The following is a 23,967-nucleotide window of genomic DNA, read 5'->3' as shown; positions in this document are numbered from 1 at the left end:
TCTGTGTGTCCACAGGGACTGTTAACGCTGCCGGTGGTAGGAGAGACCAGGCCAGGTAACAGGATACAGGTAACAGTAACGAGAGTCTGCAGCATGAACAGAGGGAGCAAAGCAAAACAAAGGAGGTGAGACACAGATGTGTGGGCAGGCAGCTATTGGAAATGGGTGTGCAGGTGGATCTGGGAACAGAAGGAAAGTGTGAGGACATCTGGTGGGCAGGTGGAGTACAGCAGGTCATGGAGGCCGTGACTCTGCCTCAACTGCTTTATGAAAAGATGCACTTTATTCACAGTGAGTTAAACGTAAGAAGAGTTCATCCTCTGACCAAACACCAAGAAAAGCCCAACAACAAAGCAAGAACAGAGGCCAGAGGGAATTAGATAAACCCTGTGGGGTTAAACAGAACTGTCCAGGTCATTAATGCACGGCAGAGAACCATTCACCACCATAGATGTGCAGATAGATGAGCTGCACTCAAGGCCAGAGAATGACTGTGTCACTACACAGCATCCAAACAGAATTAATTACTGTTTTACTGAATTACTGCCACACAATGGACGAGGGTGAATCAAAGCACAGGAGATAACATGCTTTCAGAACAGCCTCCTCCCATCGCTGCTTAGCTCTTCACAGGATCTTCCAGGCAAAGAGCACGAAGTGGTTCCTGGTGCAGGGAGACAGGACACGACACAATCACATTCACAATCACAAAAACAGAAAACAACATCATCCAACAACCGTAGTAGTCTCTGCTCAGGAGAAGAGGTAATGTTCAACAGGATAACGGAGATAGAATCAAAGAGTCGGGGGGTGAGAGGAGTGGGTGGAGGCTCACAGCACATCATCACAAGAAGCCTGAGAATTCATTAGCAGCCATTTTGCATGATCACTCTCATTAGCACCGTCAATAAGAACTGAACGCTCCAAAGATGGAGGACGACACTGAGGCGGTTCATCGTCACGAAAACATCATGAGAACCTGTGATCTACAGGACACAGTGAGTGAGTGAGTGAGTGAGTGAGTGAGTGAGTGAGTGTGTGAGTGTGTGAGTGAGTGAGTGAGTGAGTGTGTGAGTGTGTGTGTGTGTGTGGTTTGGAGGGTGGGTGACGTCAGACCAGCACCTTTGTGGAGCAGATGGAGCTTCGCTGATGCACTCAGGCCATTTTCCAGAGGGCAGTGTGTCAAACAGGTAGCTGTGAGGACGGGCAGCACCTGGCTCTGGCTCTGGCTGTGTGCGGGTCTTTGATAGAGGCCGGCTGGCTAACCAACTCACCCTCTCTGCCTTTCAGATGTTGTTGCTACAGTTTTGTCTTTGAGGAGATGAAATAAAAGCAAAGCAGGCGTGAAGTGTGAGAGCTTTCACTTCTGATGTGTGACGAAGCGCCAGGATTGTGTGTGACATGACGAGCTACTTTGAAAATCCTCTGTTACAGCCTCTCTCTTACACCGGAGCTGTTTCCCTGCCTGATGTGTTGACAGCAGCACTGCTGATTACCCCGGGGAGGAAGGTGAGTGCGTGGCTTCCTGTAAAATTCAGATCTTATCTCTTTGCATAAGAACTCGTCATCTTTTTGATTAAGATGAAATCTGTAAACTGGAGCAGGAAAATATTTCAGAATAAAAGACTTCAGGCAGGAGTTTAATGTTCGGCTTAATTGAACACTTTGAGCCACAGAGGAGGAACCATGACGGCGTGCTGTGGTTTTACTGACAGTTGTGGTTTGGAGTATTGGACGAGTAAAATTCAAAATGCAGAAATAACCTGTTTTTGTGTGTACAGCAAATCATTCAGCTAACTAAAGAATCTGAGTTATAATAAAACAGCTAAATAAACAGCTCATAGAAACTGAAAACCCAAAGTGACTACTTTCATTTGCTGTTTTCTTTCTGAGTTGTTATCAGTTCCAGCAAAAGACATTTCCCCTGAAACTCTTCACATGGCTTCATTTCAGTCAGTGTTTTAGGCCAAAAGAAGGAAAATGAAAGATTTAAAAGAAGACACGGAGAGTTGTGTTTGGAAGGCAGAGCAAAGCAGAGGCGGGCTGAGCTCCGAGTCTGTAAGGTGGAAAACCGAGAACAGTACATGTGCCACAATCATGCAGCTTTAATGAAATTCATGGGCACTGAAGGCCAGAGGAGAGCGAGCTCCCTCACACAGCACAACGGGATTTTAATGGTCCTGGTTCAGGGCCATACGCTACCCAACACCACGCCACCAATGAGCTACAATCGCTCTGCGCTCGAAGGCCTAATTTATCCCTGAAGTCTCCAGTGAGCATCATGAACTCACAGCCCAGTTAATATTGCTCCAGCACCTCCAAAGATTCAAACACAATGCAGGCCAAGGAGCTTTTGCACCGTCCATTTAATTAAAAAACGCCTTTCATTAGCTACTGCAATGTCGGTCAGAGCTGCAATGTGTCTTTGATGACTCACTGCGTTTCCTTTCATTACATCGAGTCCCAGTGGAACTCTAAAAACTCTCCGTGCAGCCTTAAAGGGACTGAACTGAATAATGCCACTGATCAAATGACATAAAAGCTGCTCGTGGCTTCAATCACATCTTTTCCAAAGAGATCGTAGGTAGCACACAGAAATAAATAAAGTGGCTGCAGGCAAATTCATTTCACCCCTCTTCTTCTGGGGTCACCGTGGTGAATCTGCCACAGATTCCTTCCTCATCAAACACTGTTTTCACATCATCATTTGTAAAATTACTGATTATAGCTGAGACAGCGTTTCTCCTCAGACACGGTGCTCCTGGACTAAGCATCCTGGAGAAGGCACCGCCTTACAGACGAAAGTCAGGGAGTGGAAGTCTCGGGGCGCAGGATCCACCACAGATTACCTGAAAGACTGAAACGTGACTGAAGAACAACTCTACAGCACATCTGGCTCACATCATCAACAAAGTAATTCAGAATTATATACGTTATCAGGAGCAAATTCAGGATCTAGTGCTTTAATATTGTGTGTCTGCAGATACAGAGTCTGATCCATTACTTATATTTACATAAATATAAAAAAATAACAGCTGTAAATACTGAATCTGACACGTCTTATTAATATCCTGATTCAAAACTGTCAAGTTATGGATCTGATAAACTGGAGAATGTGATCCATCAGCGAGAAGACGCCGTTGGACTCTGACCGTACAGAGGTGTTACACAAAGCAACAGCTGCTCTGACCTGACGCTGGAGAAGCTGCTGCCTGACGCCAGTGAAATGCTCTCAGTGCAGAGCAGCGCTGTAACACTGGCTGTGGGGGACAGAACACAGGAAGCCAGAGGACAGGGAGGAAAGGAGCTCTGCACGGCCTTGATGAGACATCAACAAGTGAGTCCTATTACAAAACCTGTTACAAACATGGCAGCCTGCTTCTCCCCGAAGGACACAGCCAGGGAACCTTCGTGTTCTTCAATACCACAAAATCATCTGCTCACTTATCTTTTACACCGATGCTGTGTTGAATCTTTATCGGTCAAAGTGTCAGGAGTAAAAAAAAAAAACAACACCTTTACATGCAGAGAGACTCACACCACCGAAATAAAACCAAGGCTGAAGGACACAGAAAGGAATAACAGCTTGTTGTGCAGAGTGAAAGCAACAAATTCCCAGGGTCAGATCCCAGAGAACATTTCATTACTGTCCAGGAGAGAACCTGAGGAAAACTCACGCTCCCTCCAAACACCACGTACACTTCTCCTGGCCTGTAATCGTCTCTCTTTCTACCATCTCATCTCTCTCTTCACAGCTCATCTCAGAGATTTTCAAACTCATTATCGCAACAAATTGCTCTGAGTCAGTCACAGGCAGTGCAGTCGAAGGCAACGCTTGTTTCATTTCACCACGAGTGGAGCATCTGACACAGTTACTCCAGCTCATCTGTGAGGCTGATTGGAACGGCTGGATGGAGGCTCGGCGTTAGAGGAGGATAACGAGGGGCATTTCTACAAACGGCAAGCAGCCTCACACCGAGGATTTCATGATAACACACACTGTCCCTGTGGAGAGAGAGAGAGAGAGAGAGAGGTGAAGACACTAACAACGAACGGGCTTTGTGATGTGCAGCCCTGCGTTACACAGAGAGGCACGGCAGGTTTCTGATCTGTGTTTAATTAGGTTTTATACGGGGCACCTGCAGCTGGAGTCTTCCCTTCATCTGAAAACCACCGTCAGAGGGAAGGGAGGAGAGGTCTGGGAAGGAAAAGACAGGAAGGAGAAGAAAAAGGAGGGGATGAGAGATGGAGGTAAAAAGAAGAAGTGGAAGGGTCAGACTCAGACGGCCATCCCAGGTGTGCTGATGGAAACTGTCCAGCAGGGAAAACAGCTGCTAAATTCAGAAAATCCATCCTCAAAAAATGAAGACAGACAAAACATGGTGGACAGACAAAACTGGGGGGGGGGGGACAAAGAGGCAAGGACAAGGAGAGGAGAGGAGATGAAGAGACAAAATAAAAAGAGGAGAAGGAAACTGGGAAAACAAAGACAATGGAAGAAGAAGTGAAAGAGAACAGACTGTGATGTTCCACATCATCTTAATCTGAAACACACCTACACACAGGTGTACCTCTGAACAGAAACACTCAGTTGCCAGGAAACGGTACGACTGTAACCTGTCGAGCTCGGCGTCTCTGACGGGACCAAAGCTGCAGAGCAGCTGCTCCTCAACCAATTAGACCGTAGGCTTCTGCTGGCTGCTCACAGGCCCACAACATGGAGGACGCGCTGTGATGTAAGCAACAGGAAGCTGTCGTCTCACCGTCAGCAGGAGAGGCTACTGACACCAACATAAGGAAGAGAGTTCCTGTTTAATCCAGTCTTTGGTTTGTAAAACTGACAAATGTCGTCACAATCACCCAGAAGCCAAAGCGACACACTCACAGCTGATTTGTTCATCAAACCTCAAACCGATGGAAAACACATTCACACTTCCTGTTAGCCAGAGAAGCTAACGGAGCTCCAGCAGCTCAGAGACCTGCTTCTGTCATGGCTGAAGGAAAACAGTGTTTGTGTTTGTGTTTAAGAAACAAACAAACAAACTGTTACCTACAGTTAAAAAACAATAATGAAGAAAACATTTTTGATGCAAACTATGAAACGTTCAGCTCCTGGGGGGGGGGGGGGCGGTGGTAGTGTGGGGGGGGGGGGGTGGTAGTGGGGGGGCCGGGGGGGCCGTTCAGGCTCACGGATTCAGCCCCGCATCGCCGGATGTGGCTCCTCGGTGCTTTGCGGGCCTGATCCCGCAGGAACTAACCTTCTCCTGTCTGAGTAACGAAGGTTGAAATAAAAGCTCCTCCGCTGCCTCCGGAGCGGATTCACTGCGCAGTTTCTCTCCTCCCGACTCCAGGCTGCACAGACCCGCGGCGCTGCACTGGTCTCTACACACACACACTCACTCACTCACTCACTCACTCACACTCACACACATACACACTCACTCACACACACACACACGTCTCTGTGCAGAGCACTGAACACTATCACCAGACACAACCACCGTCTCTGGACGCAGACGCAGCACGGACAGCGCGGACAGGTGAGTGCGGCTCTCTGTCTTCTCTCCGTCCTCTTTGCTTTTCTTTTCTTTTCCAACATGAGACCGACTCAGTGGATTTTCCAGCGGTTTGAGCTCAGAGAAGGAGCCAGGTGTTCCAGGAGTTCACCGAGGCAGAGATCCAGGAGACGGAGGCTGGTTAAGATGCTCTGAGCGCGTCCGCATCAACGCTGTCAGAGCGGGAGAGAGAACTTCTCAGCCATTATTTCACCTGTGTGAAAATCACAGCTCTAAAACATTAGACTTAAAAAAAAATCCACATTTACTGTTCACTTCAGGTCCAGGAGCCGCAGAGAGCGGAGGATTTCACTGGTTAATTGCAGTTTAATTGGTCGTGACTGGGATTGTTGGACAGTGAAGGACAGTCATTTATTTCACTTCAACATAAAACAGGATGTTGTAATCAGTGTGTCAGTGATGGTCAGGGTCACTAACGGAATCCTACAGTTAGTTTAGTCACAGAGAGACGCCCTGATTTTCTCTGAACTCCATGCATTAAAGGACAGGCTGATATAATATGAAAGCACTGTGCTAAAACATGAATCGCTGATTTGTACAGAGAGAAAAGAAAGAAATATAAACGAAATTTAAAATGTGTGATGATGATGATGATTTGAGAATAAATCACAGGACTGAAACAGCTGAGCCTAATTGTTGGGGGGGAGCTCGTTAAGCTCTGGATCAAATAGTTTGTGAAAACCCAGGAGTAAAAGTCAGTCTGTTCACGGTGTCTCAACAATCAGTACCAATCAATTATCAAGTTTTCAGATCTTCTGCTGCTCAGAAGATTAACGGCCTGATATTAATTAGTTAATGGTCCAACAGCAGCTGATCACAAATCTGTTATTTATAACTTCAGTTACTGACAAATGATAAAAGTTCAACTTCATGAGATTCAGTCAGAGCTGATGTAGCTTTGACAGCGGTAGAGTTACTGCGTAAAGTACAGTACTTGAGTAAATGTACTTAGTTACTTTCATCCGTTGTTCACATTACATGACTCTACAGTTTACAGAGTCGTTGCAGATTTCGGAATAATTGTGGGAACGTTTTGGTGCTTTTGTCGAGGGGCCAAATGTTTTTGTTGAAAGGACGGATTTGGCCCACGGGCCACTGTTTGCCCACCACTGCTGCAGTGGGTTTAATGAGCTCTAATAATTCATGCTACAGTTTATTTTGCTGGCAGCTCCTGTGAAGAGATCAATAGCAGACAGGCACTGTGTGTGTGTGTGTGTGTGTGTGTGTGTGTGTGTGTGTGTGTGTGTGTGCAGATGTTGTCACACCTTTCATGTTTTCCAAACTGGAACAGAGCTCCATGAAAATAACTTTACATTTACTCAGCTTCATTCAGCGGCACACGGTGACCTACAGTAACCTCCTCTGCCTGACGCGTGTCCACAGTTGCATCAGATGAGTTCGAGCAGCTCTTCCTCTGCTCCGGCCGTGGAGTGGGGCTCATTTATGAATCTGTGATCCTGAGACTCTCTGTGCTTTTAAAGCTGAAGCTCTTGGATCCCACACACTGTGGGGTTCAAAGGGGAAAGTGGTCTCAGATCTTTGGACCTGTTGAATTTCATTTGTAATTTAAACTCTAAAACATGTTTATGTGTTATTATACTCACTGTGCTGGAAATCATTTATGCAGTTCAAGTTTTGGCAGATGCTGTGATAATGAGGTTTGATAGGTTTTTAGTAGTAAGTTTCATTCAGCTTATGATTATCACCCAGCGTCACCTGTGGTCTGACCATATTCACTCAGTCATTTCTACTCTAACAGTGAAGAAAGTGAGGAAACACTGGAAACACTGTGGAGCAGAACGTAGAACAAATAACACCAACAATACAGGAACCCACCTCAGTGAGACATGCCCATCAACCTATTCCCACAGTGCAAGCTGAACAACACATCAATCAATCAATCAATCAATCAATCAACCGATCAGTCAGTCAGTTTGCCTGATAACACTGTGTTAGCCTGGATTTGTTCACACACTTTGAAAGAAGAGAGCACAGAACGAGCGCTGTGTAACGAAGCAGCTCTTTGCTTTGCCGACAGTTTGCTCAGTTCACGTTTGGTCCTTCAGAGATTTTTCCTCAGACACAAGTGTCACTCTTAATAGGACATGACATGGACATCGAGTCCCCCTGGTGACTCTCAGTCCAGTGTTCCCTGTCTTTTGGCTCTGTGTTTGGTCTCCACCAGCTCCTGGGGGAAACACGTGGCTCTTTAGCTGCTAACTGCTGCACCATGTTGAGCAGCTGCTCTGAGTCTGTCTGCTGTTTGCTGCAGGTAGTGAACACTGGCTCCATCACAGCCGGTTTGATGAAAACATGGTGTGACTGAACCAGTTGTGTTCTAAAAAACCAAATCAGTGAACTGGAAGAATTTCAAAGGCTCCACAGAGACATGCACCACATCACACAGTCATTTGATCCATTGTTAATATGAAAGTATTGATTTGTGCAGCTTTAAACTGATATACAGCATAAAAACTGTGTGATTGACTGGACTTTACTTTGTAGTGTTACTGAATGTGATGTTTGCTTATGGCAGGTTTTACTGAGCAGATCTGTTGCAGATGGAGATTATGAGATTATACGTGGTCTGTAGGTCTGCGTGTGTTTGATGGCAGAGGCGGAGTCTGTGTAACGAGGCTCGTGTAAATGTGCTCAGGGACTGGGACTATGGATAATACTGAGGATAAAGACATTTATTAAAATTCACAGCACCAATATCGAAATTATATTAAAACTCAACTCAACTCTCAGTCATTGTGACACACCGAGCAGTGAGTGTTTGCTCAGACGTCATAAATATCAGATGTGATACCAAAACAACAGCCACTGGCTATTTTAGCTTTACAAAGTCAAATTTTAGCTACGTACCAAAACCATCGTGCTCAGGCTGGTGTTATTCTGTGTTACTGTTACTGTCATTAAACACCATGAAACAAACAAAAGCATATAAACAGCAGGAGGCGTGTGTGTGTTCCTGGTGATGAAGGGACATGTTAACAGGACATGTCAGTAGGACACATTCACCGCTGATCTGACTCTGCACATGAGATCTGATGTGTCAAGACTGAAAAATAGATTTTGGTATTTGTCATATTTACATTCACAGATTTTGGCTTCAGAGCTCTGGTTCTTTAAACACAGTAAATAAATAAGTATGAAGCAGCTAACAAAAGCCACGTTCTCAGCTCTATTAGCCCACGTCACGACTTCAGACTTCCAGCAGCTGCTTGAATCAGTAAATGAGATCTAGTATCGAACTGTAATCCAGATCAAGGTTGGCGCGTGTCATCAGACTGTAATCTGACGTCCGTTCATCCTCAGTGTTCACACACTGTTGGTCTTTCCTGGGTCATAAAACCAAAGTAGTGGACAAATTAAAACTGTCTGCTTCCTTTCTGCTCGAGGACGCTCCAGGTGAGCATCCTCTGTTAAAACACCTGACAGCGTAACATCAGAATCAGAGTCAGAGTCAGGAAAACGTTATTCATCTCCGTAGGGAAACATCACCTGTAATGTAAAATATTCTGCCTCCCACTTTTCACAGACCGCTAACTTCACATCAAACTATTCCTTCTTTATTTCTGTCTTGACTGTAAGGAAGTGAACGTACTGTAATGAAAATGAAATACGAATAGACAAAGTAATTAATAGACCACAAATACAGTTATAGTGCAGTTAGTGCAGTAATAAAAATCAAAACAAAGAGACGACAAACCAATCAGCTGCCACCGAACCACGACAGTGACAGACAGATAAAAGGCTGCAGAGTTGGTGAAAAATCTCTGACATCACATCCTTTGACATCACACACAGTCATCTGATCTATTGTTAATGATAACGTATTGATTTGTGCAGCATTAGGCTCTTAAAGGTGCTCTGAGGAGAAACGAAACAAAGGGCCACTGTAACAGAAGCTTTTCCCTGATTCTGGATGAATCTGCTGTGGCTGTGGGAGTCTGAGGTGTGTTGTCACATCCTCCGCCCAGACAGCGTCTATGAGACGGTGCTGCATCTGTCTCCACTTTAGAAGAATCAATAATTGAGCGAGGAGTATAAAGGAGGACACAACTGCAGCTTGATTAGTGTTGATCTTTAAGTCCTCGGGGACCAGGCTGAATAGACCAATAACTGCACCTCAAACATTTGAACGGGTTTTAAAAACCCCCGTCCAAAAAATCACTGAGGACAGGACCCTGGCTGTGGGTGCCTGAATCATGGCCGCATCCTCATCAGTTCTCAAAGGCTGCGACTAGTGATTATTTTCATTATTGATTACTGTTTGATCCATAAAACATCAGAAAAAATGAAAAATGCTCATCACAGTCTCTCATAGTCCAAACTGATGTCATCAAATGACGAACACTCAAAAACCAAAAGTGAATAAATTTACTACAAATCCTGGCGTTCGTGCCGACGAACCTGGAACCATCAAATATTCAGCATTTTTGCTGTAACTGTAACCAGATGGGTCCTTATGTGTAACTGTACATGGAAACACATCAGTGATTCAGAGAGAAGGAAGCTGTAAAGCGCTTGTTTTGCATCACTGACCGTCCATCAGTGATGGTCAACAACCAAAATAGCATCACATCGGGTTTATGTCAAGACTGCAGCATTTTGATGTATACTGACAAGTGGGAGGTTATGCATTTAATTAAGCCTAAAGGGAAGGACATGACAAAATAGTCTCTGTGCTTGTGTGAGGAACATGAATATTTGCATCAGACCTATGAATTCTGCACATTCAGTTAAAAGCCTTTTCAGAATCTCGAGACTGAATCAAACGAGGAGGAAAAAAAACCTAAAAACTGCATCAGCAAAGTAACTCTGACCTTCAGGCACTAATCAACACGTTCTGCTATAAAGAAGAAAATCTGTTATACACATATTATCATAAAATGTACACACACCAGTCACCACAGCGGGAGATTTATGCCAGCCTTGAACAGCGGTGAAAGCTCTGTGCAAACAGAGGAGGTGATGAATCTGATCTGTCAGCTAACATTCATTTCTGCTCAGTCTGACTCCGCTTGTCTCTGTCTGTTGGACTGTAGTTGTATGTTGGTCAGTGGCCCGCGTCTCGTCACTCATTGGTTCGACAGAAAACAAGCACGTCATCTGTTGTAAACTATGATCAGCTCGCTGCTGAAATGACTCAGTCCTGCTCGGTGTCTGGTGCCCGCTCTGGCCCTTCCTCTGGTCGGGTTTTCCTGGTCTCCCCTTGTCATTGGGACTGGTCTGGTTTCCTCTGACACGCTAAACACATGCAGGGCGGGTGAACCGGGACGTCCAAACTCCCCTTCAAGGTTTAATGTAAATGTGTCTGTCGGCCTGTGTCTGCAGCTGACTGAGCATCTGTCCAGGGTTTTCCCTCCTCCATCTGCACAGTGGTTGCTGAACACCTCACCAGAAAAACCACAGCACTACCAGCGTTTTTAGCCGTGTTAGCTAGATGGCACAAGGATGCCACTTTGGTCCGAAAAACTCTATTTTTAGTTGAACGTCTCAACAACTATTGGATAGATTCAGATGTTCATGTTCCCCTCAAGATGAACTATAACAGTAACAGGTCAACATTTTCATTTGTCCAGTACCTGCTGCTTAGATTTTAGTGCTAATTAGCAAATATTAGCATGCTCACATGCTAAATGTTACCATGTTAGTATTGTTATTGTGAGCATGTTAGCATGCTGATATTAGCATTTAGCTCAAAGTACTGCTGTGCCTCACAGAGCTGCTAGCTAGTCTTATTCACCCGTGTGGCAGCGATGGTATGGTTAAGGTTAGAAAAGGTTTGTGTTTGTGGCCAAGGTTAGGTAACTGAAGCAGATTAGGAAAACATCCGCCTGTGATGGGATGTGAACTCCAGTGTCGTACGCACGTAAATCCTGGGGTTACTGAGAAAATGGATGTGTAAAGCTAAACTGAAAATGATCCAGCAGCAGGTTTTCTGGCTGCGATCACACGTGAAATGAAAAAGTGACTCAGGTCTTGTGGAATATATTCGGTTCGCAGATTGATCAGCGAGTGAGAGATACAGTAGCTGTCACATGCCTTTGTGAAAGGCTCGTCACGCTTCTCTTTAATAATTGGCAGAGTGTGGGAGGATTGTTCTACTTATTCATCTACTCATTTCCACTCTATTTATAAGGAGGGGAAGGATGCATGTACGAGTGAATGGTGCAGCCAAAAGTGCTGCAGCCGAGCATCAGACCGAGTCTTAACATTTTGCTGCGTAGTGTTTGTACAACAGAATAAATAAATGTAGCCTCACATCCTTTCTCAGCCTGTCTCCCTCTGGTCTTCTGGGCCTGTTAGATAGATCGCTCATCAATAAACATTTCAGTTATAAATATGGAACGACTACAGTTACATCAGATCTGTGTGTGTATGTGTGTTTATAACTGTTTCCCTGTGTCTGTCTTTCACATTTATTCAAACACTTTGTTATTTACCTAAGGCTCTGACTTAATATCCTGTGAATTAATTGTGGAGACGGGGGCCACAGACAATATCAAAGTCTTAAAGAGGATTATTTTATACTCCTGTCCACCCTAACACCCCCCGTCTGTCTTCCTTTATATGGTGTGATATAGTTAAAGGGGCAAAATGTGAATATTCTAGTTTAAACCCTTCAAAAATGAACTGAGATTGTCAACAGAATATGAAGAAATAAGTTTTGACGTTATGTCAAACACGTCTGTATGTTGTGTTACAGACATAGGCTATCTACTAAGGTTAGCATGCTAACCAGCTAGCCCCGGCCCCTTCCTGTCCTGTGATACCACTTTGTGCCTCCAGAGGCGACAGAAGCAGTAGCTCTGTCCTCAGCTGCTCTCCCTCACCTTCCTCCACCTCCTGTCTGACTGGGCAGACTGGGTGTTGTGTCTTGTGTCTTACGACGGGGGTGGACACTCGACCTTTCTGGTAATTGAATTTGACAGTCGGTCAGTTCTTACACACTAATGTTAGAATAGGACTGTATCAGGGAGCAAAGGGCACCTAAGAGGCTGCTAGTCCCCCAGCAGGACAGGCCAGAGGCTGCCTGACGTTAGTCTGAGACAGACCTGCCATCTGCTGGATGAATGGCTGAGATGCCCCCCCATGTCAGAGCCACTGGCCTTAGCACACTCTCCTTGTCAGGCTCTGGATGATCTGTGGAAGGTTTCTGAGGGCTCACGCCTTAAGGATGAGGAGGAGAGCAGCCTTCATTTATCATGGCGTCATGGCAACTAAAACGAAATGAAACGGTGAGATGACAGTTTGAAAGTGATCTGATTTCTGAAACTTTACAGAAATTAACACAAGGTCCAACATGAAAGATGCATTTTCAGAGTGATGCAAACACACGATGAGAGATTCGGCTTCCCCCTTTAAAAAAAAAAAAAAAAATCCATGTGCACTTCCAGATTCATTTGCATGCTAATTATGTTTATCTCTCAGCTGTTGGTGGAACTGAGCACAGATTAGCACCTTGCAGCTGCCTTTAGCAATGTAACAATCACCCTTACAATCCTCTTTCACCCAAAACAAAACAATAATTACGCGAATGAGTATTAAAGCAGCATTATTTTTTTTTGCTCATTTCCAGACTTGTCAGACTAAACGGTTTTATGATGAAAGCATCAAAGCAATTGGATTGGGAGGCTTCAGTATGTGTAATTATTTTGTCACATGTCTGAACACAGCTCTCAGAGTGGATGTGAAATTTATCAGTGGTGAGATCGAGACCAGCTCCATGAAAACGCATCTTTGTGAAGGATCAACATCACAGACTAATTTTAAAACCAGATCAGGCTGCCGGCAGACCTTATTTAGATAAGACTGTGACTTGGAAACTTTGAAGTAGCATCAGAGGAGGTGGGGATTGTTGTAACCAGAGTGGATGAGGCTGTTGACGAGTATCTTGTTTGATCTCTGGCAGCCTTTCTTCTGCTGTGTGGGATTGCATAAGACAGAAAAAAGGAGAAAGAGATAATGTGTGTTTGTGTGTGCGTGTGTGCAGTATCATTGCTGTACTGTCTGTTGAAGGAATTAGGTTGTGTATACTCCCACGGTTTTTGAGCAGCATCCAGATTTCTGTCACTGGTGACTGATGGAGATGTTAAAGGACAATGAAATTAGTATTTTAATCTATGCAAATTGTCATTGATGTTTAAAAAGATGTAATTTAGGACTGAGAAAGTTTAATAAGGCTTAACAACTTTAGCAAATCTGGACAGAATACGTATCAAAATGTGGCTCAATAATTCATGAAAAGGTGCAGCTCTGTCCTCGTTCTGTGTTTCAGGAACATTCAGTCTGTCCAGTGTGATGGAAAGTGACAGTCAAATTTAATCAGGGGAAGACGTGTGAATATGCCATCTGCATCGATGCGACAGGCACACGAACAGAGATTTTCCTGTTTGTGCCGTTTCGTCCTTGACTTCGTCCTCTCCTTCTATTTTTTGCTGGAGCTGCTCTCTCACCCCTCCCAGCTCTACATTCATTGTGTGAAGTTATTCTCCCACGAGCTGCTGAGACACTTTAAATCCTAACAGACATTAAACCTCAAGGATCATTTCACCCGCACTGACCGGCCGGTCATTTCAGCAGTCCTTCTCCTGCAATGTGGCAGAGATAGATGCCATACTGCAATTCATGGGTCCACAGACAATATACTGTCTGAATACTGTCAAAACTAAAATCAGCAATAAGCCTAAAAGATCAGCTGGAGCCATCTGACTGTAGAAATCATGAGGTATCTGCCAAAGCTTCATTCAGAAGATCCAAGTATAACCTGAGTGTCGCCTCTGTGTCTTCACTGTTTGAACATAAAGTAAACCATGATGTTGTTTAATCCAAAAACGGATTAAATAGCACTACTATCTGGCTGTCCCAGTTTCACATTCAGAAAATACTCAAGTTATTTATATCTCTGCAGCCAGAGCACTCACACTAACCAGAAAACACTATTACAGCGCCGTCGTCTTGGTCTCTTCAGTGGCTCTAAATGTATGAGGTGATGACAACATTTAAACACGATATCAGACACTCTCAGCGTCCATGAAGCCTCCAGACAAAACCTGCAGCAGAAAATCTCACACAGATTCAACCTGAACATAACGAGGCTTCCAGAAAACCACTGAGAGGATTCCAAAGAAAATAACAGAGGATAATTATCCCCAGAGGATGAATCCTGAAGCCAAACCAACACGTTCGTTACGTTCACGCAGCCACAAACAACTCAGACGAGTTACTGAGGCAGTAAATGTGTGTGTTTATGCTTTGTTGTTAGGATTGTGGGTCTGTTTAGTTGATGTGGGAGGTGTGTGCGATGTACTGTAGATTATAGATTTTGGAATAAATGAGATAAATAAAATTACAATCTCTAGAATCTTTAGAAAGATCAGACGAAGAAGCTTTTAGGTGCATGGTGCCTCAAACACGGTGATACATGGGGAATAAAATCAGACATCTCAACACTAAGGCAGCTGTGTCGGGTCAGGTGAGGCTGTCAGCTCAGAAAAATAAAAATAAATAAATACAAAAGGACACTGTCGTCATCAGGGGGTAACGTGGCAGGGCCTCAGGTTCCTCCTGCCCTCCTCCTCATCTACACAAATTCATGTCGTGTTCTACATCTCCACACAACCTCATGGAAAACAAATTCAATTCAATCATGGAATCTGAAGAAATATGGTGCAGTGGCCGGACAATTTATTCTCTTACATGAAGTCGCCATTGTATAATTCAGAGTTTTGTATGACACTCATGCAGGAAAGCAAATTAATATATTCTGGCTTTGCAGCAAAACAAAATGTGCTTCAATGTCCTTGAGAGCTGTTTTGAATTAATGTGTGTGATCAGTGCTCGTGTGTTTGTCTGTAGCTTCCCAGTCAAAACACCATCGTCAGAGTTTAGGACAGACTGGATAACTAACTCCGCCCACTCCGTACTACTGATGTCATCATCAGGTGTTACAGGTCCGTTTTCAGGCGGAGTCCTTACAAACACCTGTTGGAGTGAATTAACTCTGCACAGTTCAGCTCATTAACATATAAACGCTGTGGTGGATGAGAATCAGCATGAGCCAGTATCACTCAGCCTCTCTTAGATCAGATCATTGGAAATAACCACATCCTGTGAAGAACACGTGAACACGTACCACCTGTACCTGAACATACAGCGACACGAGAACGAGTAACAATATGAAACCAACACAAAAACATCACAAACGTTATAAGCTCATAAAAGAAAAGTCACATTCCTCCATATTCTATAGAATGAATTCTAACACACCTGTGTCCTACTGCCACCTTCATATATCAGTCATGTAATATGTAAATATTACAACATAACATTTTAAACCGGCGTGGATTTGTGTGCATGCTTGTTAAAGAGAGACAGGGAAGGAGACAGTGAGCTTTTTGATGAGTGTTATCACAAGCAGGTGGATGGTGCCAGTGAGTCAGTGTGGATGTGCAGTAACACCTGTGAGCGTGTCTCATTCTTTGGCAGCCCCGTCCCTCAGGGCCCCACAAAGGCTGTCAGAGGGAGAGAGACACAGAGCTCTGCAGAGAGCGAGGCTGGCAGCTGTCAACCGACCATATCCATGTGCATGTATGGATATGCTAATGGGAGTGAGGGTCTGGTGAACGTTGTAATCAGTGGCTGTGCATTGTGCCAGCCACTGTGATGTACGGGAGAGGCTGGCTGTTAATAAGCACTGTCTCAATTAACCAGTTCACCCAGAGCTGAAAGTCACTTTGCCTCAGGGAGGAAACATGTCGCAGATCAGAGCTGGAGAGGAAAGTTAAGGAGAGAGGGACGTTCTGCATGTGCTTCTGATTAACACGCACCCATCGACCATCGCTTGTGAATGACAAAGTGTGTGTGTGTGGTTTTATACATACAGAGAATTAACTGGAGTTAGTGAGAATTCAGTCATCTGGGACTTCATCACATCAGGATGTACCTAAATATTATCTGTTCCCACTGACGTTAGCTAAATGATATAAATAAAGTTATTTACTTAGAATTTCACTAATCAATATTGTTTTTTTTATATTGGAAATGAATTAAGCTAAATATAAGATATGAAAAAAGAAAAGGCTTCTAACACCAACAAACCCTCAAAGAAAAACTCTCACAACAACATTTTCACGTTAGCTTATTGTTCTGGTTTTACATAGAATATAAAACTGTTGTTGTTTCCAGCAGCAGTTTCTCAGCCTAATAAAACCTCTGATAAACCCCGTGCAGCTTCCTGCCCTGAGTGACCAGAGCCAGGCTGATTATTTAGTCGACAGAGTGAAATGTGTGAATACTGGACTTCAAACTACACGTGCAGTCGGACAGAGAAGCTCAGATCCTCATGATTTTAACTCTATGACCAGAGAAAAAAACTACAGCTCAGCAGCACAGATACGTTATCGTTAGTCTGAACTGAACTGACCACAGATGCTGAACTGTCCCACTGTCATCACAGACACGTGAACTACCCACAGACACTCAACTGACCTCTTCTGTGGTCATGACAGTTAACCTGCAGACATCTAGGGCTTATGGGAAATGGTGTTTGGTACATACTGGACTGTTTTTTTCAAACTGCCGTCCTTCTCTGAACGTGAGCTGAGCCACGCGACTCTGCTGAGAGAGAAAGCACAGACGTTCTGCTTCACTTCAGCGCTCTATACGAGCCTCAGAGAAGTGTGGGGCTATTTTTCTGCCCTCAGCCTCGGAGCTCCTCTGTCTGCTGTCTGTCCACCACCCTGTGGATGTTCAGTGAGTTTGAAGTAAGCAGTGTCTCAGGCGTGGTTCCAGGTTTTCTTCTGAAAAACAGCCACAGAGATGATTTCAGCAGACACACAGTCGATGACGTCGCTTTGACTTAATCTCAGCACAGAGTCTGTTCCTGGTGAACTGGATAAAGCAGCTTTGAACCAGTGATGGTGTGTGTTAATGAGTGGGGTGGGTTTCTGCAGAGAAGACACACACACGACATGCATCCTGTTATTTCTGTCATACAGGAGTGTGACAGAAATAACAGGGGATGTTGATACACCTTCACTTCACTGTTCAGCCAGTCACTCATGGTGCTGCACCTCGTTTCTTCCGTCCTCCTCACCTCCGACTGTCTCACTCATCCACCGAGAGGCTTTCACCTCTTCTATTATTTCTATTTCTGTTGTTACGTTTTCTATCTTCTGCAGAGAAACACTGATGCGAGGCGGATCCACCGGGAAACTGACAGTGAAGGAAAAAGAGGACAGCATCTATATTTGAATCACTGCGCTCCTCACTCACACTCCCCACAGCAGAGGGCTGAACACTGTGCGTCTCCTGCAGTCTGCTTTCCCTCTCTGCTGCCTGGCATCTCTGCTTTGATCCGACACCACACTTTCATTTCAAAAAGTTCAACAGCAGCCTCTGGGCTCTGGTCCCGCTGAACCCTGACCCCTCACACACCTTCCCTGTCCTCTCCCTGTCCTCTCCTTGCCATGTCCAACCACAGCAGTCTCCTTGGTGCGTGGGAGGCCTCTGATTGGGCAGACACCCCTCAGTGCCCGCCCTCAGTAGGCGGAGCAACTTTCTTGATTGTGGCGTACAGCGCTGTCATAGCAATCGGGTTGCTAGGTAACGCAGGCCTGGTGTTCATCATCGCCCGGCAACAGGAGTTACGCAACGTCACCAACATCCTGATCGCCAACCTGTCCTGCTCTGACATCCTGATGTGTGTGGTGTGTCTGCCTGTGACTGTCATATACACACTGATGGACCGCTGGGTGCTGGGAGAGGCCCTGTGTAAGGTCAGTGTGCCACACACACACACACACACACACACACACACACACACACACACACACACACAGGTTGCCAGGTTGTGGGAAATCCTCCTCCAGCAGACATGTTAGCTTTTCATCTCTAACTCATCATCAGAATCAGAATCAGATTTATTGGCCAAGTTTGTACATACAAACAAAGAATTTGACTCCGGTTTTTCTTCCTCTCCTGCGGTACAACAACAAAGACAACAACAACAACACACAACCGACGGAACACTAATGGTGCATCACCAGGGAGCGATCACCATCTGTTCGACTGTTCGTACTTTCCTTAGAAGAGCTGCAGGACGTCCGGACCAAAATCCATTCAGAAACATATTCCGCTGATTATTAGCTTATTATTATTTGTTAATGAGTGTTAACACTGTGTCGTGCTGGAGGAGGATTCTCAACAACCTGGCAACCCAAAAGTTCTCATTAATAGATTATAACTGATCTTTGAAAATGAGGTAAAACGTTCAAATCCAGTAAAAGTGTGTTTGTCTTGTTACCTGTGCAGGTGACCCCCTTTGTTCAGTGCATGTCAGTGACAGTTTCTATCTTCTCCCTGGTGCTGATTGCTCTGGAGCGTCACCAGCTGATCCTCCATCCCACCGGATGGTCCCCCGCTGCCGGCCACTCGTACCTGGCCGTGGGGCTGACATGGCTGGTCGCCTGCTTCATCTCTCTGCCCTTCCTCTCCTTCAACATCCTCACTAACGACCCCTTTCAGAACATCAGCCTGCCTGCCAACCCCTTCAGGTGAGACTGAATATTTGGTGTACAGGTGTTCTAGCACAGAACCATAAACGTCCACGGCCTGTCACACCCGTCTCTGCTCCTTTGTCTGGTGTCTACGTCTGTGCTCTCCCATCTAATGGAAATAAAAAAGAGGGAGTCCTGATGTGAAGGGCCCCGTCAGGCTAATGCCTCTGTTCACCAAAACTGCACAACCATGTCGGCTGCACACATAAACATGTGTATTTACATTTGCACTCAGGTTCAGGACGAGTTTGGGAAAATATCAGCACAGCTTCATTCAGAATTTGCACTTCACCATTTGGGCATTAAGATGCTCCTAAAGGCAGAAACTGATAAAACAAGTCAATATTCCTCAAGCATCAACCAGATAATTAATTCCCAATAAGAAAAACAACATGTGAACATGTGTATGTGCTGAATACATGTTCACAGCATTATCCGCCTGTTGGAGCTTAATCCCTCTGGTGCTTCCAAGCACAACAAGTAGTTTCCTCTGCGTCACTCCTCCATCTTTGACAATATTCAAGGATCACACTGGTATTTTCACACGTCACTGATTGGAAACGTTAGCTGACGTCTGTCATGCTGCGGTGCCTTCGGATGCTGTGGGAACTTTTGAGAGTCGGCTGCCGAACAACATCTTTTAATTGGATCCTTTTCACACTGCGTCTGTAGCTGGTTTTACACGTGGCTGCATCTGTCTGTTAGCGTAATGGCTTTCTGTTATTCAGACGTATTCATTATGTAAATGTTTCCCGCGGCTTCATTTCAGACACGACAGAGTCGAAACTGATGAATTTAAAAACATACATGAGCGTGAAAGACACTCACCCTGCTTCATACTGTGACTCCACTATCAATCCATTCAGAATTGATTCTCGATTTAAAAGTGATGCTTGGTTTAACAAACTGAAAGCAGGCACCTGTTTTAGACCTGCAGCAGCTCGTGGGACAGCAGGACAGGCTGAGGCGGCTGGTTCTCCTCTGCTACACCTGAGACGACGCAGGTCACACAGCTTCACTTCCCTCGTTTGCTTAAAAGCACATTTCCTTCACATCACAAGCTTTTTCCGTCCTCTGTGTGACAGAGTGTCTGTCCAAAGCAAATGCCACGGTGTGGAGATAAATTCTTTATTTACAGTCTTTCCCTGTAAACATCCCTCCATGTCTTTCTTCCTGAAGGGACCATTTGATCTGTATGGAGCTGTGGCCGTCCGATAAGCATCGTCTTGCCTACACGACCTCGCTGCTGCTCTTCCAGTACTGCCTGCCTCTTCTGCTGGTTCTCCTCTGCTACCTCAGGATCTTCCTGCGCCTGAGACGTCGCAGGTCACGCAGCTTTACTTTCCTCACTCTCCTTAAAGCCCAGTTCCTTCACATCACAAGCTTTTGCCATGTGTGACAGCTTGTTTGTGTTTGTATGTCAAGTTACAGTTTTTTGGACACTGTTTATATATAACATTGTCCTAATTCTGCCTCAGGTTTTGTGTGATATTTCACAGTGGATTGTGACAATAGGCATCATGCTGTGCTGTGCAGGGACATGTTGGAGCGCAGCAGGAGGACTCAGGGAGCCCAGAGGATTAACATCATGCTGTTAGCCATCGTCATAGCCTTCGCTCTGTGCTGGCTGCCGCTGAATGTCTTCAACACGCTGTTTGACTGGCACCACCAGGCTCTACCCGACTGCCAGCACGACGCCGTCTTCTCCGCCTGCCACCTGACAGCGATGGCCTCCACCTGCATTAACCCCGTGGTGTACGGCTTCCTCAACAGCAACTTCCAGAGGGAGCTGAAGTCGACGCTGCAGCGCTGCCAGTGCGGCAGCCGGGCAGCAGAAAGCTACGAGAGCTTCCCTCTCTCCACCGTGGGCAGCGAGGGCATGACGAAGGCCACCTCCCTCAACAGGATGGGATCAGTGTGCGTTCCCTCGCCCAGACCTGAGATCAGCTCAGCAATTCCAGCAAAACCAATCCCAGCTAACACCTAACACTGGAACACCAAACTCCAGCTGAGAGCTGGAACAGTGTGGAGCAGACATTTCACAAACTGGTGTCTGAGATCTCTGAGCAAGTCGAAAACAACCTTACTTCATTTCCAGAACTTTCCTGACGCAGTGAGACGGCTCATTTCACTCAGGCTGAGGGTGGACAGGGACAGAGGGTGGACAGGGACGGACGGAGGGGTTGGCTCACGTCGCTTCACGTCCAGAACACGAGAAGCAAAACCGTGTAAACGGCCTCAGAGAGAAAACAGAGGAGCTGGTAGAACTAAGCCCCGCCCACCAAGGGCGTCGCTCTTTGCGTTCTAGATGCAGACACCAGTTCACATGTTGGGAGTAGTGATGTCACATGACCAACCACCGTGTTCGCCACGAGCACATGGCCAGTTCGTGTTTCCTTCCTGTTTCCTGTGACGGTGCTGGACTGAGGTTATTCGAGGCCACTCATGCGTCTGATAGCAGAGGAATCTGCCTCGCTTCATTTCTATCTCCACAAACTTCTCCATCATTACGACCAATCAGCTCAGAGCGTGTCCACGTAAAACTACACGTTACCATCATCGTAGGAACTTTGGTCATTGCTGATGTTCACGTATTAATATTAATATTTCTTGTTTTTCTCTAATGTCTTGGATCAATTCGTCAACTTGTTGGTGAGACTGACAGATACAAACGCTGGACGTCAAAGTCACCGCCTCCGCCGTGACGCTGGTTGGTCATGTGACGCCACGCCGCCACTCTCACAGCACCATTCTGAAAACGCATCACTGCCACAATCTACCAGTGAAATTCATCTAATGAAGCAGCAGGTCAGAGGGAGACCTGACTGACAGCAGAACAAACTGGCATAAACACAAAGAATCGTCCGAACAGTGGAAACGGAAACAGCTGGCTGACATACATGTGTTTTATATGTAACATGCAAAGTGTAAATGAAATCATTCTGGTAGTGGACACTGTTGATAAGCATGCCTTAGTGACAGATGATCAGTGCTTGACTTAAACACAGTGGAGGTGAATGAAGCAGCTGAACATTAATGTATTATATAACTCATAAACTACGAAGCTTTTCATTATGAACCACTGAACAGACGCTTTTAGAGAAAGAGGATTTAGAAACTTGAACGGATTCTCTCATTTTCTCAGTGGCTGAGTTATAAATACGATAAAGAGTTTGAGAGATGTAGTTGTTATTGATGCCACTCAGCCTTACTTTGTAGGAATGTATTCAATCCTGAGGTCTCAGTGCTTCTCGTAGCAGCCGTCAGACCCAAAACCATGAACAGCTCACTGGTTTGCAGCTTTCTGTTTACGTCAGTTTAAGCTTCTTTGTTGTTTCTCTCACTTGGAACATTTCTATCTGAGCTTTTCCTTCTTACATTTCAACACAGTTGACTCACAACATCTGAATGTCATTTGAACATAAATTCTATTTTCAGTTGAATGACTATTTGTGCCTGAGTATTCTTAGGATAATTATTTCTATCTCATCTTCATGTGTAATTTTCCATTCTACCTTTTAACTGAATGATTTGGTTAAAATGATTCTGAGCTGGGAGGAAAGTCTGGGACACCGGACTCTATCAGGAGCTGGATCTGAGCTCTGAGCTGTTTCTTCTTTGCTGAATTCTCTGTGTAGTCTGTCAGTTCGTTGTGGCCGTGTCATTAAAACAAGTGTGAAAAATGTAGTTTCTGTGTCGTCTGTTATTGTGGTCCCTGATGTTTGGAAAAGGAACTATTTCAATCTGAATTGTTAGATAGTTGATATATATTTAAATTAACCTGGAAAAGTGTTTTTTGCGCCTCCTGCTGTTGGTTAGTTTTATGGAAGCAAATCATGAATTCACATCTTAATGACCTGCTGTTTGTCTGCGCTCTCACAGTAACTGTTTAAAATAAACAGCTAATGAAGCAGAAGATGACAGGATGAGACATCATCACTTCAACTCTATACAGAAGCTCCAGCAATCAGTCTATACAGCGTGTAGCCTGGGAGGCGATACCCTGGGTAAAAAACCAACTAAGCTGCTGCTCACAAAGCTTGATATCACTGTGAGGACGTGGTTCTAAGTTTGTACAAGGTAAAAGCAGGAGGATCAAATAAAGGGGGGGGGGGGGGGGGGGGGGGCATGTTCCACCACATCTGTCAGCTGTCACTGACAGACATCAGCCAGGACCAACAGTCCACCTGCAGTCTCTGATGCTCGGTTTCTACAGTAAGGCTGCCTGCAGCATATGGACAGGCTCATGTCTCCAGCTGGGTGAGCTGATGACAGAGGTCTCCTGAGGGCAGCCACAGCAGATGGACACCAGGCAGTGACATAAGGCTGAGTCTGGTGGGGTTTACAGGATAATGACGGGATGAAAGTTACCTTTCCAGGTAACAGATTTATAAATGAAGCATTTACAATAAGGGTTTTATCAGAGACACAGTGGAAAAACTATATTTCACTCTCCAGGTGTCACATCCAGTCTGTTTCCATCAACCTGCAGATTTTTTTCTGCTGGACATTAAACTGCCACACTACATGATTCCATCAGTGGACACCGAGTGACCCAGACTGGAGCAGACCTGGACCTGCTGGGTCCAGCTGCAAACAATCCATATGGTGATTACTTCATACAAACAAGCATAACTGCATGTGTTTGTTACACACCTGGTTCTAATGGAAGGCAAACACACACGCCTCACACAACACGTCTCACTGTGGGCGAGTCACAAACAGCAGCCAGCAACATTCTGACAAAGATCTTCTCTTCCACAGACATTTACCCACAGCAGACGGACACCACACCTGCTGTCCAAACACTTTCCCAGCAC

The 23,967-nt window shown here is 45.2% G+C and overlaps 1 protein-coding gene across 1 annotated transcript; it reads left to right on the top strand.

The window, feature by feature from the left end:
• The first annotated feature begins 18,058 nt into the window (after window positions 1-18,058).
• npy8ar (neuropeptide Y receptor Y8a) lies at window positions 18,059-21,134 on the top strand. Its single transcript, XM_041058617.1, has 4 exons — window positions 18,059-18,367; window positions 18,903-19,144; window positions 20,327-20,473; window positions 20,684-21,134. Exons 1-4 carry the CDS (start codon window positions 18,059-18,061, stop codon window positions 21,132-21,134), a joined length of 1,149 nt encoding a protein of 382 aa, XP_040914551.1.
• Window positions 21,135-23,967: the final 2,833 nt, after the last annotated feature.

The sequence above is a fragment of the Toxotes jaculatrix genome, chromosome 16 (assembly GCF_017976425.1).
Source record: "Toxotes jaculatrix isolate fToxJac2 chromosome 16, fToxJac2.pri, whole genome shotgun sequence".
Taxonomy (NCBI): Eukaryota; Metazoa; Chordata; class Actinopteri; family Toxotidae; genus Toxotes; species Toxotes jaculatrix.
This window is presented reverse-complemented; position numbering and strand designations above follow the sequence as displayed.